We start from the raw sequence: 20,166 nt of genomic DNA, 5'->3' as shown, positions 1-20,166 counted from the left end.
CAAATGAAATAGAATAGGCTCCAATATCCTCTAAATGCTTTTACCTGACATAGCATTAGAGGATGCCAGTATTTTTTCTCCCTCTTGACTTAAACCAAAGGAAGAATCACTGGAGGGCAGAAGCAAGTCACTCAGCATAAGCCCTACAGTGCAGGCTGTTCTGGGGAAGTCAGAAGCACAAAGTTCATCTTGATGCCATCCTGTTGACTCCGAAACCAGCAATGCTGCACTTGGTTTGGCTGCCTGTTACAAAAAATGTATTTAGATTGTTGTTCACTTGCGTTACCACTTCTTACCCATTTGAAATAAGAGATCCTGCTCACACTAACTAAATTATTAGAACTTGCACCAACGTATTTTTAAAGGGGATAATTTCATTACATTACATACAGGATGAAACCTATTAAGCATTAACCATTTGTGAATGCTACACTTGACTACAACTTTCAAAGTTTTGCCTCTATCAGTGTTTTACACTGATTGGGCACAGGTATTTTTATAAATCAAAGAGTAGTAAGGTAATTTATAGCTTCAAATTATTGTGAAGTCATAGAATGAATACTTGCAAAAGAAAAATCTTCATCCTACTATAAAATATGGGTATTCCTGTTTAAGGGATGATTTGAAGAACAGGTTACCTGTTAAGGTTTTTGAACAGATCTTCAGTATTAAAACATCCCCTTGCTTCTGCTGCCAGTTCTCGCTCTCTCCATCACTAACCCACACAGGGATTTGCCCAACCGACAAATCCCAACCACCAGAAATCAAAAGCTTGAAGATTCTACCCCATCTCATTTAAAGGGCCAGCACTTTAAATACTGTGTCAATACCATTTGTTCAGCGCAGAAAACAAAAAGAGAGATTGGGGGGTTGAATTAAATATGGCCAAAACTGTTGTAAGTGCCATCTTCAGACAAAACTAGGCTTTAACAACCACAAAAAATGCTACAGAAAAATCTAATGCAATTTTATTCTCTCAATTTATTTATGTTCTCAGATATTTTGCCATACGCAAAAGGATAATTCTTCCCTAAAACTGCATTTTAAGATAGGGCTTATTATTTGGTTACCTCAGGGGAAATTTATGTTAGCATAGACTTTTGAAATGTATTTCTCAAATAAACAGGGCATAAGTATTCCTCCTTGAATTGTGTCAACCTTTAAGCAACATTTTAATTCAACACCACTTACAGATAATGTGTGCCAACACATATCCTAGATGGCTTTCTAAATACTATGCAAATAAAGCCTACTATGATAGGACAAGTTATCATGGGAGCCCTGTAACAACAATAAGGTATTTGATACCTTTACTAAACTGCCTTGTGTTTCACTGCTTGAAGCAGTGGCTACATCCCAGGAATCAGAGCTTGATGGCTGAAGAGATTCTGAGTTTAAGGAGCTTCCTTCCACGATGATGCTTTGTAATAACCTCCCAATCTCCCTGTTAAGAAGCTCCAACTCATCACACATCATGCAATTTTAAAAGATCTGCCAGAAGGAAGAGGGAAAAAGTTGGCTAATCATTTCTTGTTCAATTTCTTTATAAAAGTATCTCTTTAATTCTAAAGCAAAACTAAAAGCCTAATCATCAGCTTATACTTTAATAATACTAAAAGTCATATCCCATCAGTTAGATGACAGAATAATTGGCCATTATGCAAAGAACGCATATTATACACTAAACCCCTAATGTGTTTAATTTGGGGGAAAAGTAATTAGACATTACTTTAGCATAAAGAGCAGTTGGCATACAATTTGTTCACTTCCTTCTCCTGGAAATTCTCCACTGCATTGGAGAATACATTGCAATTTTACTCTACCCTGGAGCAAGGGGATAATATTGTATGTTAAACACAAGCTGGCTGAGCAGGGTCAGCTACCACATGTGGATGACTCCTGCAAGACTTAACAGAGGCCCCTTTTCTCAAACTCCCCCAAACCAAGAGCAAGGGCAGCATGCAAAAAATGCTGCAGGGAACAGGCCTATTTATAAACAGCTTTCAAAAGGTAAGGTAAACAGCTTTCAAAAGGTTTACCGATTTTGCAAGCATATATATACACAATGAGGGGAGGGGGATCTTGGGTTTGAATTGGGTGGACGCAGGCACAAAGGTGTCATTAGAGTGAATATAAGTGCTTCACATGATTGGTGATTGCATTGGATAGTCAAGTGAATGGGACTGACCAAGTCAGGCTTCTTCAACCTCGGCCCTCCAGATGTTTTGAGACCACAGTTCCCAGCATCCCTGACCACTGGTCCTGCTAGCTACGGATCATGGGAGTTGCAGGCCAAGAACATCTGGAGGGCCGAGGCTGAGGAAGCCTGGACCAAGTCATCCATTTTTATGTCTAGAGAATTGATAATGTACAGATGTGTTGTCATAGAAACAACTAGCTAGTGTTGTTTCCAGAAGGAGAGGGTAGGTCTTCATCACTCACCAGGCTGGAGACCAAGGCACCCTAGCAGTAGAAGAATAAGAAGTCAGGGTCTAGCTTTTGCCTCGTGTCCTCTGGAGCCGGGAAGACACAGAGGCCTGACTTGCTCTTTGTGATTAAACCAAAGCTATGGCTTTCAGGACCCTCCCTAGAAATCCAATGGAAGAGCAAGATCTGTTGGGACTCTGTAAGCCCTTCAAACTTACTGCTCAGTTTGTATATGTGTGTAAATAAAATTACACAACGTGGAGACACTACAGACTCCAGTGACTTTTATTCTAAGGAAATCAAAGCCAGGATAACCACTTGAAGAATAACCCTTGAAGTCTCTCATGACTTGAAAATTGGGGTGGGTGTTACAGTATTTATGCACAGCAGAACCCTTAACAAAAGGCAGGCTTCAATTCCAGCACTGCTAGGCTTGCCTACAGATGTTCCCTTTTACGTAAATGCCAAATCAGGAAGATCCTATTCCAGGCTCCTGAAGCTACACTGCAAGCTTAAGGAAAGCTACATCAATCATTAATGTTTCAGTCACATCTCCAGTCTGCTTCTACAACCATCTGGTAGAAAGTGTTGACTAACTTGAAAATATTTTCTATTTCTTTCTTCTAACATTATCAAGTAACAGTTAGCAACCTAAGTTTTGTGTATATTTGTGTGCAATCCGTGCACACACTTGCATGTAAAGCCATTTGCCTTTTCTGAATGCAGCTTCTGAAAATCCCTCAAGTTCTGGTGGAGCCACAGTCAAAAGGGAGCTACAGTCTAAAGAGACCCTGAACTCTTGCTCAAACAAATGAGTAATTTCCCCATCTGGCATGTTGGATACTGACCTGCATATACATTGTCTATGGTGTTAGGATTTGCAAGCTTGAAATAACTATTAACCAATTACAACATATGGGGATGTGATTAAGTTTTAAAACTAGCACTGGAGATTGCAATGTCTGCAATATTAGATGCAAAACACAGACAAGTGTTATTAGTCAGTAAGTCCATAATGCAAAGGGGTCACTATGAGCAAGTTGCGGCAGAAACACCAGAAATAGAGTAGCAGCCTTGGCCAACCCACATTTCCCTTCTGCCCTTCCCAGCTCAGCCCCTCCACAGCAGCTGACAAGCAAGGGTGTTTTAAAATGACTCATCTAAATCATTCCAAGGAATACCAATGTGACATTACTGATTCTCGTGGCTTTCCATTTAAAACAGCCATTTCCCTAAACAAAAACACAATTTCCTTCCTTACTACGCTATCAATATTCTGATAGATTCAAAGGTTCTTATAACACTAATGTGTCGGGTTGCAATATATTTCAGAACCTTTGATCACAATCTTTTGACTACAGAAATATATCTACATTTGTACTGGAATAGGTTTTTTTATGTGAGAGGAAGGATGGGATATAAATTCAATAAATGAAATATATGCATTGAGACTAGGGATGGCAAAATATGTGAATAGATAATTTTTGTTTCTCTCCGTACATATGCAACTACTTTAGGATCACTTACTGGAAAATTTAATTGTTCAGAACTTTTCAAAAGCTAGAGTTGATGTTAGTTGGACCAAACGTGTTTTCTTAACTTAAATCTGGGAAACAAGACACTGCTGTGAGCTCAGTTAGTGAGATAATATAGAGTACAAGATCACACAGTATGGCTTAGCAGTCACCCGTATCTGAGTACAGGATGGAAATCCCTGGATTCTAGCACATATGATGATTCACAATCCCTGCCAGTAGGAATTATAATAAATATCAGTTGTAACATCTGCTTACTCTGCCAAAGCTCTTTTTTAAAAAACAGGCACTCCCCCCCATTTTACAAATGGCAATGGAATAGAATTAAAAATACACTGTAGGGTTTAGAACATTTGTATTATATGTTGATTTTATTTTAAGCTTATTTAAGAAATGTGTTGGGGACGCGGGTGGAGCTGTGGGTAAAACCACAGTGCCTAGGACTTGCCGATCGTATGGTCTGCACAGGCCTAACGGAATTTTATCTGTTAGAAGAACCCATCTCCTATCGCCCAATCTGCCTCTGAAGCATCCCTCAGTTTCAACAGTGCTGCAATTATTAGGAATATGACCTGTTGACATCAGATTGCTAACTTGAAAGTAATGTGACAGAAACACTAAACTGTGCATCATGACCATTAAATCAATCTATGTAGAAAGGAAGAAAGGAGAATCCTATCAAACATTATCAATCTAATAGTGTCTACAAACCAGATGCTGCCACCATCAAAACATCTCATGTTACAGTATGGTATAATTATAATCATGCACAGTATTTATAACAAAATAAAATTACTCTTTTACAGCACATAATTAGAAACCTACCAGATAGGATTCTGCTCTAGCCCTGCTTCACAACATAAAGCAACAAACACCCTAACATCTTCACAACCTTATTGCTTTTCTGGGATTGCAACAAAAAAACACTCACAGAAATAAGCCAAGTATTTTAACATACTACAAGAGCAATCACAGTTATAAAACTATATTAAGCAATGAGATGTTAGTTTTCTCTTAGTATGACTTGTGGGAATTACCAACACAGCATTTGTGCACAGATATCTATTTTGCAACCAAAAACACATGGTATACCAAGTACTGGAATGATTTAAGTGACAAGTGTCTAGTTTTTTCTAGTTGTATTTCTACTGAAACTCATCCAGCATTAGTCAAAAGAGCATTAGTTTTAAGTATTTAACTTCTCTTTTCCATAGCCACTCAAAAGTGTCATTTCTTCATTGTCGCTATTATCACAACACAACCAGACTTTGCCATCCCAGTTATCAGCTTATTTGAAATATCTCAATCTTTTCATTCTAGCCAAGATCATGGAACAGCAGTTAAAAGAAAAAACATGAAAATAAGCAGCCAAGCTACGCAAAGTCTTCATCCCTTTGTTGCTGTATATTATTTTCACCAGCAAAACAGAGCAGTGGATCTCTGAAGATAAAGACTCTTAAGTTGTCAACCTTTTCACAGTTAGCTGAATGTGTCCACAGCCGATCTGATCTTTTGCATTATATCTCTCTCCCCATTTCACCAACAGTGTAACCCAAAGATCAGCAAACGTTTCAAAATTTTCATTGTTAGGAAATAGTTAGAAACGCTTAGGAGAATTTAAGTAAATATAATGCATGGAGATGGAAAGTAAAAGATAGACCCTTTGTAAACAAAGTAAAAGTGCATTCTAGCAAGACTGGTGGAAGAGAAAGTACAATGGTAGGAATAACTGCAAAGAGGTCACTTCTTAAAATCTTTACACAGAGTACATAGGAAAAACCACTGATCATCAAGAGCTATGCTATTCAACAAAAAAAGCCTAATTTAAGAGGGGGCAGAAATGAGCAATGAAAGCATTTTAATCAAATATTGCATTATGCAAGCTATTCTAACATCCTGTCCTGGACGTTGCAATAGGATAGATCCACCACACTTTGAGGAGTTTCTCTAAGGATGTCACAAAAATGCATCAGAAATGCCTGTAATGTTTTTATGTCTCCTGAATAATGAATTTCCCTAGTGTATAAAACTCTATTAATACAATAATATTATATACAACTATACACGCACAAGCCATATAAAGATATGTATCGGTGCTCAGCAGGACCTATACACACAGCGGAGAGCTCAACCTAAATAAGGCTCTCTGGAGCTTGCACAGAGCCAAGTCAACATGCCTCTTCCTTCCCACTCCAGCTCAAAGCCAGATGAGGGGAGAAGCAACTCTACATACCACCACTCCGTCCACATCAAAGATGGATGTGGGAGGCAGTGGGATACTACTCAGCCAACCTGCCATGCCTCCATCTTAGAAGCTGAAGGAGGAAAGAGAATATGCGCTTCTGTAAGAAAAAGTGTCGAGGGCTTGCCAATTTGGCCGTGCACAGCCGGGGTTTATCTCTCAGCTTGGCTCTGCACTGGTCAGATGCTGCTCTGAAGAAGGATTGTTATTTTTTGCACACTGAAATGTGCATGAATGGTGAGTAGTCAGTCCACAAATTCCACATATAAGATTATTTATTTTGTTCCTCCTATCAACAACCTATACCCGGGGTCGGCAACCCGCGGCTCCGGAGCCGCATGTGGCTCTTTTACACCTTTGCCTCGGCTCCGGGGCGGATACTAGAGCTACCCATGTACCCCCAGCAGCCAAAACAAAATGCCACAAAATGAGTGAATGATTTCCCCCCCAAAAAATTTACACAACAAACATAAAAAGAATAAATTGATCTTACATTACATATACATTACATTCTCGCTGCAAGAAGCCACATTACAGGGAACCAAGCAGGGGCAGAGGCGAGGGAGCATCCCTCAATTTCCTACTGGCGTGAGAAGCGTAGAAAGTACCCGGCCATCCCGTGAAGTCTTTTGCGGCGGTTGCCAGAAAATGCCTGTGAAAACGCAGCCTGCCGGGACTCGGTCCCTGAGCGCCGTGTCGGCCAGACAGGACTTTTTGCGCCCGCTTACAAAGCTGCCACATGTCGGACGCTCCCTCGCCCGCTTTGTCAGGCGCCTTCGGGCAGCTCGAACCCGCCCCCCAGACCAGCCTCCTTCAATCGGCCCCTCCGGTGGCGGCTTGCGCGCCGGGCGATTGGCCGAGCGGGAACCGGCAGTGGGCGGCTTGCTGCCCCACGGCAATTATTACTATTAATACTATTATTACTATTGCCACCATCATTAACAGCATCATTGTCATTTTTCTTAATTAAATATAATCTCAGGGGACCTCAGCCCTTGCCACTTAATGCTCGGTTTAACCTCCACTCGCTTCTTAGGTTAAAACCTTATTTTATTTTTTTAATGGTAGCACCTTATCCCTTTTGGTTTCTCCATTGCATTTCCTTCCCCTGACAGACAAAATCCTCTCCCTCAGAGGCATCCGTGTACCCCCCTCGCACCCCCACCCCCCAGCTCCATTACTACTACTACCTCTGTGAATTTCTTTAAGACCGTCCAACTTGTCGCCTGTGTGAGGGAGTTCCATGGTTCAATTGTGTGCTGGGTGAAAAAGTCCTCTCTTTCCTCTGCCCTGAATCTTTGAACATTCGGCTTCTTGGGATGTCCACAAGTTCTGGTGGTCCACAAGAGAGGGGGAAAAGCTTTTCTCTACCCTCTTTCTCCATTCCATACATAATTTGCCAACTTCCTATCATGTCACCTCTTCTCTAAACTAAGATTACCAGTTTGTTTTTTCAATGAATCTGGGGACACTTTTCAACTTCCTATTAAATAGATTTTGCCATGGGACTGATTTGTAAATCTGGGGACTGTCGCTGGGAAACGTGGACGTCTGGTAACCTTCCTCAAAACTAAAAAGTCCCAAATGCTGCAACCTTTCTTCGCAGGGGAGGCCCCGGGATTCCAGTGCTATTTTTCTAGAGAAAGCGGTGCCAAAACTCGCCCTTGTTCTCTCAGACTGGCAATGGCACCCACCTGAGAGGGTGGGGAGGAAAACCCTGCCTAGATCATTTCAGTTGCTCTTTTCTGAAGTCCAGTTTGTTTTCTACTATTTTGTAAGTTTTGCGGCTCCCAGTTTTTTTTCTCTTCGGAAACGGGTCCAAGTGGCTCTTTTTGTCTTAAAGGACCTATACAGATTTTGTCTTAAAGGACCTATACAGATTTTAGCGGCGTTTACAATGACATTCTGCTTCCTGTAACATGCTAGTAGAATAATGCTAGTGGAACCCTTGCAAGAAGAACTGTCATGATTACAGTACAATGTACTCAAAAAATCTAACGGGGGGGAAGCGGAGCTAAAAGCATAAACCAAAACTTTCCACAAATGGTGTTGGTACAACGGTGGGTTCACACATTAGCCTGTTAATGGATATATCACAGAACCCTGTTTCTGTCTGTACTAACTCTTCAGAAGAAGGGAGGTGGTGAGCAAAATAAAGCAACTACAAATTCTGACACTTGCTCTGTCTTTTGTAATGCTCAAAGCTCCCAGCCAAGAGGGTTCCACCACCACAATCTATAGTCCTGGCCTCCAACATCGCCCTGGCTCCCTCACACGCTTCCTTAACTCCTTGTTACTCTAGTGGAGTACTCCAGAGAAAACAGATGTTGCCAAAACAATAGAGATGTTTTACAACCGGGTATGATGGAATGCTGCAGACTGCTGCCAAAGGCGGCTAAGAGCCAGAACTGTGCAAAGCTGCGGCAGATGTTTTTTGACCAAAGCTGCAGGCTATGGATAGAGTCAACTGCTGAAAACATCCTTAGTTCACAGTGACATTCAACAATTCCACAAAGAAAATTTGGCCTAGATTTTAATTTTCCAATAACCCTTATGAAACATGGAACTATCAATATCCAACTCTTACAGTGACATCAGTAAGCCAACTCAATTCTGCTACATCTAACTGTCAGAAAACCACAATAAACTATTGTCTCCAGCATTTTAGACAGGGACCAACTCTAACATAAACATTCTTTAACTGAAGGCTGGCAGGGATTATATCTAGGATTTATACAATCAAATAAGTGGAAGATACAAAAAAAAAAAAAGAAAAAAAAAAAAGACGGCTCATGTATACAATTTCGCACTATGATGCAGTACCATTCTCACACTAATGCCATCTACATCACATCAATACAGTATATAAAGACCAGAGACCTGTACACAGAATGTGTACACATTACAAAGGGAAACATAGGTTGAAAAACATAGCATAAAGCAAGTTACTGTCCCTTCCTACAGTTCATTTGTGCATGAATCCTGCAGCTTATGCAATTTATATAAATTTTGTAGCTGATCCTCCAATATCCTCTGTCAGAAAGCCAGTTCAATTTTTTTTCATACACTTCCATACACTTTAGTTCAATATATGAAGTGTGCACCTAGTATACTGCTTTTATTGGGTTGTTGTTGTTGTTTGCAAAGCTTTCAGTGCATATTTTGTTCAAGGTGTCACCTCCCTGGGACATTGCTGCTGAACTATGTAAGTACTTTTAATCACAACCAGCATGCTAGCAAGCATTTTGAGATGAAATTATACCACCCTATTGATTTAAATGAACTGATTTTTCCCTATATCCTCATGTACCATTTTGACACCAGCCAACATGCTAGTGGAAATGCAAAGGAACATACCTTACATATCATATTGCACTTGCTATTTTATTCTAGTCCATTTCATTTGCAGTTTTTTGGTTGGCTGTTTTGCATACATGTAATTCTTCAAAGCCAACACAAATATCCTTTCAATAAGCTAAAGAAATAATCAGCTTAATAGGCAAAATGAGCTTTTCTTCCAAAGTGAAGACATTTTTGTGAATGTTCCAAGATCAGAGAAAACATTGTCCACACTTAGCACAATCTACCTGGAAGGTCCCTTTCACCAAACACTCTGAGGTGAACACACCCATGTATAATTTGCAATTATTTCACTGAAATGGCAGAGTAGGCCTTTGTACAACCAGCTATGCAAATGAGTGCTATCTCCTTTTCGGGGTAGTCTAACATAATGGCACAATGAAAATATCAAATTCTATTTGTCTGACATTAACCTGGAAGTAACCAGCAAGGGTGGCTGAGTTTTTATCAAAATTATTTCTTACAGCGATGAATGACACTATTTAGCAGGAAGAAACTCCAATGAAAATCCTCATTATTACATATTTTTACATAGCTGTTTATTTGTACATATTTTAAAATTTTATATATGGATGTTTTATGATGGCCTATATTTGTAATGCCTAACACAGGTTTGGCAAAGTAGAGTAGGCCTTTGCCAGTGAATTGTGACACTTCCTTGATTTCCAATAATAAAGAGTTATATTCAGACTTCACTCATATAAACAGTATAGCAAGTCTAAACACTAAATTAAAAAATAGTGTTTTAAGATTCTTTAATCTCTGGAATTTATTTGAGGGGGAAGGAACACAGATGAAAAGGCCTGGGGAAAAACAGGGGAAATTGGGGGGGGGGAGAGTTTGATATAGTTTGAATATTCCAGACCTTTTTTTTCTGGGGGGGAAACCTGTTTTTCTCCAATTTTCCCCATTTTTTTCCAGGCTTTCCCATCTAACTATAATTTGTGGAAATGCTTAGCCTATTGATGAGAACAGTGTGCATTCTTTACACGTATCTTTTGTTCTTCCATCTCTATTGCTTCTGTGGTGACTGCAGAAATGTGATGTGGATTTTGAGAAATAATTATTTGCTTCATCCCAAAAATGTTGTTATTAATTACCCACCCTTCACCCTAAGGTTGCAGGATGGGTTCTACCAGCACGAGGCTCAATAAGTTAACAGAAGGCTAAACAAATCTAGCACTTTGGGCAGTATTCAACGGAAACTATCCACTGACCAAAAAAATCTGTCAGCAGAACAGGGAGGAAGGAGGTTTTCAGTGATACCTCCCTCATCTAACACCCCAGAGGACAGGATCACACTTCAAAACGACCTTGACAGATTAGAGAACTGGGCAAAAACAAACAAGATGAATTTTAACAGGGAGAAATGTAAAGTATTGCACTTGGGCAAAAAAAATGAGAGGCACAAATACAAGATGGGTGACACCTGGCTTGAGAGCAATACATGTGAAAAGGATCTAGGAGTCTTGGTTGACCACAAACTTGACATGAGCCAACAGTGTGACGCGGCAGCTAAAAAAGCCAATGCAATTCTGGGCCTCATCAATAGGAGTATAGCATCTAGATCAAGGGAAGTAATAGTGCCACTGTATTCTGCTCTGGTCAGACCTCACCTGGAGTACTGTGTCCAGTTCTGGGCACCACAGTTCAAGAAGGACACTGACAAACTGGAACGTGTCCAGAGGAGGGCAACAAAAATGGTCAAAGGCCTGGAAACGATGCCTTATGAGGAACGGCTAAGGGAGCTGGGCATGTTTAGCCTGGAGAAGAGGAGGTTAAGGGGTGATATGATAGCCATGTTCAAATATATAAAAGGATGTCACATAAAGGTTGTTTTCTGCTGCTCCAGAGAAGCGGACACGGAGCAATGGATCCAAACTACAAGAAAGAAGATTCCACCTAAACATTAGGAAGAACTTCCTGACAGTAAGAGCTGTTCGACAGTGGAATTTGCTGCCAAGGAGTGTGGTGGAGTCTCCTTCTTTGGAGGTCTTTAAGCAGAGGCTTGACAACCATATGTCAGGAGTGCTCTGATGGTGTTTCCTGCTTGGCAGGGGGTTGGACTCGATGGCCCTTGTGGTCTCTTCCAACTCTATGATTCTATGATCTTACCCTCTGTCTCCCAAGCTGTTTCAGACTTGACAGTATGGTTGTACTATTAATTCAAACCTTCAACTCTCCTGTGGTTTTATTACTTTCCTCCAACATAATTCTACCTCCAATTGCTCCAGCCCCAACTTAAATCTCTTAGTGAGACTAAGCTGACTACTTGTAGGCAAGGGTCACTGAATCAAATTTACTTAAAGTAAACTCTCTCATGACTGGGGTTCTAGTTTAGTTGTGCTGAGAAAAGCACAAAGCCCATAAAGTCTCTCTGGTTTCAATGATTAAGGTGATGGTGTTTCTTTCTGTAATCACCTGATAAGTCCTTTACATTCTGTTACAAAACTGAGTAATACTTATTTCCTTCCTAAAATGTCACTGAATTTTGACTTCTCAGAAAAAAAGACTACTACCAAGGCACCATTCTGCACCAGACTTATTTGAGATATGACTTACTGTATATGCTTCTATCATGCATGCTGTACAGCCTCACCAAAAGAACAATACACTAGATATCTCATATAAAATACCTCAAATTATTTTCTGCTTCTAAGTTACAAAATATTTTCACTATATTTCAGTTTATCCCAGGTCATTCTCTAGTCAATTGTACCATTATAACAAGGGGAGCTTGCTTGCTCCACTTTCTCAAGCAGGACACAACAGAATGAACAGCTCCAATTCCTGAGTAGTGGTTTTTTTTTCAAAGTGCTGGCCCAAACAGGTTGCAGGAGGGCACTACTTGGCCTCTGCTTCAGGAAGCAAAATTCCTTGAACTAGTACTGCTCTCAAGAGGTAGAAAGCTCAAGGTTTGCTTCCTAACAATAAGGGTGAACACTGGAGACATATGGTATCTTTGTAATACTTCTGTATTTACAAGTAAACACACTGATCATGGAGAACCATGCAGACATCCAGAGATAACAATAGGCAAAACAGCATAAATTAAAACAAGACATGAATTTTGAGTCCCCAGTGCCATAAATCTGTCGGGTCCAACATGGGCCTTTCCAGAGCGAACCCTTTGGGGTCTGAGTGTGGCCTGCAACAACCCTACCATAAGCTAAGCAAATTACCGAACCACTTTCAGATCAAAAAATTTGAGTTTCTTAGAAGAGCAATGGAGTTAACCCAGCAATTGCGATCTTTCTTGCCATAGCATCTGCTTCTTCCACCACTAGTCCCTTTAATTAGTAGCGCCATGTGCCAAGAAATGTGGAGTATAGTACTGTGAACTGGAGAGAAAAGAACACATAATTTATAATTTTCCTGTATTTACAGCAAAGAGGGATGGTGCAGAATGATATGTGGTAAACTGTGAGAAGGACAACTAAATGATAGCGATGTCTGCTCTACCAAAATTGGGGCAGAGGACAATTATTTGGGCCGAGAAATGTTTTCTGGAGAGCAAGAAATGACTTATGAGAAGTTGACTAATGTAGTCAAGTTTGGCACTGCAGGGATAATTCAAGCCAACCATGGGAGAGCTGGCAATTTGGAGACTGGAGGGGACAGAAGACAATAAACGAAAGAGTGGTACACTGGAATTGGATAGTTCGGATTGTTTTTATTTAAATTCCCCAGGTTCTATCATTTAAAAATTTTAGGGTGTGGCTCCATGGCATCTGCTGGCTGGATAATTTGGTCATCCAATGCATGTGAGATTGATGACTCTGTCAGAGATCCTACTTTCAAACCAGCTGCAAAAATCAATTCCATCTCACCTTCTAGCTCTCAGAACTACTTTTTCCTGCTCTCACACACTCCTTCATATCTTTCTTCCTACGGTCTCACAAATCTGCTGAGGAGGGTTAAGAAACCCTGCAAAGCAGATTTTGGGGGGAATACAGCCAACTGCAGGGCAAGAAGAGTTAACCAGAAGTCCTGTTGCCCAAGTTGATTTCTTTAATGCAGGCCCTTCATGTGTTATTGGACTTCAACTCCCATTACCCCCATGCAGAATGGCCAATAGTCAGGAATGATGGGACATGTATTTAAGCAATCTGGTAGGCCACATGTTCCCTAGCCCTGATTTAGAAGCTTCAGCTTCCAATGCTTTTTGTGTGGTGGTTCAGTTCTGAGAGCTGAACCAACAATTTACAGATTAGCACACCCAATGCTTAAATTTTACATGACACAACTATTGGCCTAGGCGGAAAAATATTTTAAATCCCTATACATCACTACAGAACTCTTCTAACCAAACTTCAAGGCAGTAAAAGGAGTATGTTTATTCCTATGTCCCTAGAAAGATATGTAATAATGATGTTGGATTGAAGTTAAGTGGTTTTTAGCAGCAATGTTATAAAGGAATATATAAAAATGGATTGTTAACAGGTGATAATTTAAAGCTATAATATATTAAGATAAAAGATTAAGATAAAATCAAAGAGGGAAAGGAATTGCTGAATTAACTAACTGAACTGGAATACAAAAAAGGGAGGTGTGAGGAGGTCAGGGAAACAAGCAAATGAAAGATAAGATATGGAAAGACTGACTTGTTTTTAACTGTTTTTACCTTGTATCTTTATTTTCTTTTTTTTCTTTTTTTCTTTTTACTCTTTTCTCTCATTTTTGTAATATGCTGAAACTTTAATAAATATCTTATAAAAAAAAAGATATGTAATAAACCCAGGATTAATTCCACCTGAAAACATATACTCCTGGTATGCCCCACAGAGAAACTTACGGTCTTCAAATAAAAACATCTTGAAGGTCCCAGGCCACAGAGAAGTTAGGCTGGCCTCAACTAGAGCCAGGGCTTTTTCGGCTGTGGCTCCGATCTGGTGGAACACTCTGTCACAAGTGACCAGGGCCCTGCGGGACTTGACATCTTTCCTCAGGGCCTGCAAGACAGAGCTGTTCCACCAGGCCTTTGGCCAGGGCGCAGCCTGACTCCCTCCCTCGGCAATCTTCGCGGAGCTCTGGCCCAATGGTTGCCAGTGGCTTGAATTAATGAATTTTATAATGAATGATTTTAGAGTGTTGTTTATGTTGTACTTTTGTATTGTTTTATTGTTGTTAGCCGCCCTGAGCCCGGCTTCGGCTGAGGAGGGCGGGATATAAATAAAATTTATTATTATTTATTATTATTATTAAGCTAGTTCAAAAAATATGAATACTTTTATTTAAAGTAACTTATATACTGCCTTTCACCAGAATGATTATGAGGCAGTTTACAAAAATAAGGGCAATACAGTGGTACCTTGGGTTAAGAACTTAATTCATTCCGGAGGTCCGTTCTTAACCTGAAACTGTTCTTAACCTGAAGCACTACTTTAGCTAATGGGGCCTGCTGCACCACCACTGCACGATTTCTGTTCTCATCCTGCAGCAAAGTTCTTAATCCGAGGTACTATTTCTGGGTTAGCAGAGTCAACCTGAAGCGTCTGTAACCCGAGGTACCACTGTACAATAAAACAATACAGCTAAAATATATCCAGAAGTTGTACTAAGAATTAACCGCCTGAAAATGTCTGAGAAAACAGATGTAGCCTAACAACCTCTACATAGAACGTTTTTCTCTTCACTTCTGCTGAATTGCAACCCTGAGCACAATCTGAGACCAGGACCCAAAGCCATCTTGAGTAATCATATCAATATATAAAGTTAAGTAATACTATTATACATTTATGCAACATCAGAAGTGTACTAATAGTAGTACAGAAGATAAAATGATTGTATTTGCTACCCAGAAATTGGAAGAAGGGAGAGAATTTACTACAGTACAGTACAGTATATATCTAAGGAGAAGCAACAATGAAGCACTAGCAGACAGAATGGTAAACTGTCAAACTATACATGAACAAAAGTTGGTATCTTATGTTATCAATGCCCTACTGCTGGGCACTGAGCAAAACAAACCCCTTCAAAGGCATTTACCATTTACTTTACCACAAAAACAATACTAAAAGGAGTGAAACCTGCATTGTTATGAAATTCATAATGACCTATTATGTCACCATGGTAGGGTTATCATATGATACCAAGGACAGCAAGATGGAAATGTACCTTCTGCTCCAGAAGGAACCGTAAAGGACAAAGGAAATTACACACAAGCAAAATTGAACTTCTCAGAATAGGAGTTCTGTCAATAGGAATTAATGACCTGGACTGAATTCCACACATTTCCAAATTCAACGTGGGTCATCTTATTGGGAAGTTTAAAGAAAGTAAAATTTAGACTTTTACTGTCCTTAAAAACCAGTGAGCACCAAAATAGGGAAACAAAAATTAAATTAAAGCTTTTTCATTCCATTACCACAGCAGACTACACACAGTTTAGTATTAAGAAGTATAGTAAAGTCAGCTTCAGAAGTTAAAAAGGTAACATATAAAAAGATTCTAAAGTCACTTGAGTAAGCATGCAATAGTAAAAACTGTATCCTACAACTGAGTTATCTACCTATCTACTGCTGGAAAACTGCCAGTTCTTCCAATTCTCACACACTTTATTGTAAGCACTAGACTGCAATCCAAAATACATATTATTGGGGAAAGGAAGATACTGAACACAATGAGGCTTACTCCTGAGTAAGCACACAATGTTAGAAACTCACATATATAAGCTAATTGTCAAATTGCACCTTAAACCAAGGTTGCAGTCACCACAATGGATTGTTTAGGCGCCACCCCCTGCACCCGATGGGTGGTGGTGGTGGTGGTTGTTATTCATCTCATTTGTATAACACTTTATATTTTAAAAAACAAATCTCAAAGTTGTTTACAACCCATTAAAACATCAAATAAAACAATCCAGAATAAAACAAATCAAGTTTCAAGGAAAATATTTCTGATCCTTCTCGAAGTGACATTTTGCTTTCCCCCAGGAATAACCTGGCATCTCTGCGTGGTCACAATTGGACCCACACTAGTCGCAAAACGCGCCTGGCTAATTTCAAACACTGCCTGCAAACAGTTGCACTTTTATAGCACAATCCTATACATGACTACGAAACAATAGTTCAATGGAACTTATAGGATTGCATGGAACAGAAGATTAGACTCTTCAATCCAGTGCTTTTTTCCTAAAAAAATATTTAGCGATACTCTCATTTTCCTACTCATATTGAAATACTGCCCCTCAATGAGGCCAAATTTAGTTTCACAAAATGTTTAGGGGTATGCATACCCCTGCGTACCCCCAGAAAAAAGCACTGCTTCAATCCTATTAGGTATTATTAACCATACAGTTGTTATTTTTGTGCAGAAGCTTATGAAGGCCTACCACAACAGACTTAACTGGAATCTAGCTACACACGTGTATTAAAAAGTATCTTAATGTAACAAAAATAATGTCCAGTTCTCCCTTTCGAAAGTGTTATGCATACAACTTGCCCTAACCATGCTATTATTGAAACACCTCGTTTTTTATATTATTCAGTGTATTTGGAGCAAAAATTAGAATTTTACCCTTTGTCAAATTCTAAGCACACAAAACGGTAAGGCATGAAAACCATTTATAGTGGGCAGGGGAGACTGACTACACTTAAAGGAGGCAGCTTCATTGGTGGGCAGGAACAGCCTTCCAGACAAAAATAAAATCGACCTTACCGAACAGGCAAGAGGTCGTAACCTCCACTTTGAACTATTCACTGTGCAATTCTATGCCTATTCAGTAGTAAACCCCATTGAATTCAATGAGACTAACTCCCAAGTAAGAGTGTACAAGATTCTAGCCCTAGGCTACAATCGTCTATACGCTTACCTATGAATTAAGTTCTGCTGGACTGAACAGGGCTTACGTTTACGATGACACACACACATATGGTGGTCACATTCCAGGTGTATGTATATATATACCTGCAACGTGATCACCATATGTGTGTGCAAATAAATAACACACACACACACACACACACACCCCCCTGGAACGTGATCACCTTAACTAAAACCACAAACCGAAGCTTCACACATGCAAGCGAAGGGAAAGGCGGCTACCGCTGGAGAAATAAAGTGAAAATAAAGATCGCGGCAAAAGCAGCCAGAGGAAGAATCAGAGATTCTTAATCCAAAACCAAAGAAAGGTGTGGTCAGGCTCGCCACCGAAAAACAGGCCGGCAAGCTCAAATAAGGTCACTCTTCCTGTTAGACAATAAAGAGGAGGGAGAGATGATTCCCCCCCCCCCCCCACAAACCACGAATTGCAGGGTTTAGAGCGGCGAGGGCCGGAGTCTACTTACTACAGTGCTGTTAACACGCCAAGCGGATCCTGAAACAATTACCCGGAAGGCCTGTAATTAAAGGGGGGGGGGACACACCGCAAACTCGCCCTTCCTCCGTTTCTCTCTCTCTCTCTCTGGTGGCCACGTTATCGCACATCGGGCGGGGAGCTATTTCCTGGGCGCCCCTCCCTCACCTCCACCCCCCAAAAAAACAACAACAGCCCCCACAGGCTCCCACGTTCAAGTGCCGGGGGGTGCCTTTTACCGGGGGCGTCACGAAGCCCTCCGACGTCACCCAATTGTGGTCTCACACCGCGGGGCTTGCACGAGCGGCGGTTTTAAAGGCCCTGATCTCGACCTAACCCCCCCGGGGGGGTGAGAAACAGCGAGATAGGGGCGAGGTCGCTCCTCCCGCCGCCCCCCGCCCGCACTGCCTGCCGCCTTCCTCCTCCTCCATATTCCAGCCAGGCCCGAAGCGGCTGCCCCTCACTCACCGTAGAGGAGGGAAAAAGGGGGTCGAAGAAAACTAGGGGGGGCAAAGAGACTCGGGATGGGGGAGAAAGGAAGCGCGTTCCCGCCTCGGTGCCGGCGCCTCTCTCCCTCCCTGGGCCTCAGCCGAGACGAGCGGCGGCGGCGGAATCCGCCATTTCCATTCCCTCCGCCTCCTCCTCTCCTTCCCTCACGGCTCCCTTCAGACTTGTTGCTCCGCCCGCGCCGAGGCTGAGAGGAACCCGTCGCCAAAATGGCCGCCCGAGGTAGCTGCGCGCGAGGCGGTGCGCGTTGGGCTGCGGGGAGGGGGAGGAGGACGCTCTGCCCCGTCTCGCGCAGTGGCAGTTGGGAAGGCGCCCAGAGGGAATCCGGGCGGGGAAGGAACCACAGAGAGAGCGGAAACTTAGAGGGTCTTTCTCTCTGGTGGGGAGAGCAGTGCAGAGCGGCAAGGAAAGGCATCGCGCGCCCCCTCTGTGCGGGAGGAGGAAGTGGCGCAACGTTCTTAATCCAAGTTGTTCATGAACTAAGCTGTTCTTAAACCAAGGTACCACTCTACAGTATTGAGAAGCGTTCTGGATTTCCATTACGGGTGGGTTATAGGCAAAGCTGTCAACGTTTTCCTTTCTTTAAGTGAAATTCACTTATTCCGAATAGGATTCCTTGCAAGAAAAGGGAAAAGTTGACAGCTATGGTTATAGGTTCAGCCCTTCCAAGTGCCCCTATTTTCCAGGGACAGTGCTGGATTTACAGATGCCCTCCAGGTTTCTGATTTGCATGCCAGAATGTCCCACTTTCCCTTAGGACAGGCATAAGCAAACTCGGCCCGCTAGATGTTTTGGGACTACAACTCCCATCATCCCTGACCACTAATCCTGTTAGCTAGGGATGATGGGAGTTGTAGTCCCAAAACATGTAGAGGGCCGAATTTGCCTATGCCTGTGATAAACTCTACAACCTTTAGAAGACATCTGAAGGCAGCCCTGTATAGGGAGGTTTGTAAATGTGTTGTTTTTATATATGTCAAAAGCAGCTACATGGGAAACAGTTGAAATCCTTTTACAATTAACCTTCTTAACCTTTTACTTCTACCAGACCTATACCTGGAAACTAAAGTGTATGTAGATAACGCAACTGAAAAGTTACCTTTCATATGCTTGCACAAAAAGTAACTTGACAAAAGGAAGCAAACTACATATTTACTATTTTATCTTTAAAGTGTTGCACCAGTTTAAAATAGCAAAATTATTATAGGGACAAAAATGCAAAATTATTATAGGGACAAAAATGGAACACATGATTAGCTAAATCCTCCCATAAGCTTTTAGTGTAGCTTGACCATTAACAATGGATGCTGATGAGTGGGCTATCTGAGCAGCAGATCATTTGCTCAATTTTTTTTAAAAAAACAGTGGTACACGTATAACTATTTTTATAAATAAAAAATAAGGCAAAGAAGAATACCTCTCTCCATAATAACTGATTTCTGATTTTAACTTTTAAAAAATGTTTTTTGTGTAATAGTAGTAAATGGCTCTGATATTTTAATGATATAATCACCTCTTAATTGGGGCCTGGGTGGCGCTGTGGGTTAAACCACAGAGCCTAGGGCTTGCCAATTAGAAGGTCAGCGGTTCAATCCCCGCGATGGGTTCAAATCCTCCTGTTGCTTGGTCCCTGCTCTTGCCAACCTAGCAGTTTGAAAGCACGCAGTGCAAGTAGGTAAATAGGTACCGCTCTGGTGGGAAGGGAAATGCTGTTTCTGTGTGCTGCTCTGGTTCGCCAGAAGCGGCTTAGTCATGCTGGCCACATAACCTGGAAGCTGTACACCGGCTCCCTTGGCCAA

At 41.2% G+C, this 20,166-nt stretch overlaps 1 protein-coding gene across 8 annotated transcripts in view; it reads right to left on the bottom strand.

The window, feature by feature from the left end:
* DIDO1 (death inducer-obliterator 1) overlaps window positions 1–18,588 on the bottom strand; it is a 70,084-nt gene extending 51,496 nt beyond the window's left edge. Inside the window, exons 1-3 of one of the 8 annotated variants that reach the window (XM_081010973.1) lie at window positions 18,329–18,542; window positions 1,309–1,491; window positions 45–243 (exon numbers count right to left, since the gene is read on the bottom strand). In XM_081010973.1, coding sequence (XP_080867099.1) covers window positions 45–243; window positions 1,309–1,476 — 367 coding nt within the window. In that variant the 5' untranslated portion in view covers window positions 1,477–1,491; window positions 18,329–18,542. Of the gene's footprint in view, window positions 1–44; window positions 244–638; window positions 985–1,308; window positions 1,492–17,852; window positions 18,047–18,328 lie in introns of those variants that run through there. The other 7 variants (XM_081010975.1, XM_081010974.1, XM_081010972.1 and 4 more) reach the window with 7 other exon arrangements.
* Window positions 18,589–20,166: the final 1,578 nt, after the last annotated feature.

Source organism: Podarcis pityusensis, assembly GCF_964106645.2.
Source record: "Podarcis pityusensis genome assembly, chromosome: 6".
NCBI lineage: Eukaryota > Metazoa > Chordata > Lepidosauria > Squamata > Lacertidae > Podarcis > Podarcis pityusensis.
Note: the sequence above shows the minus strand (reverse complement) of the source record. Positions and strands in the feature narration are given on the sequence as shown.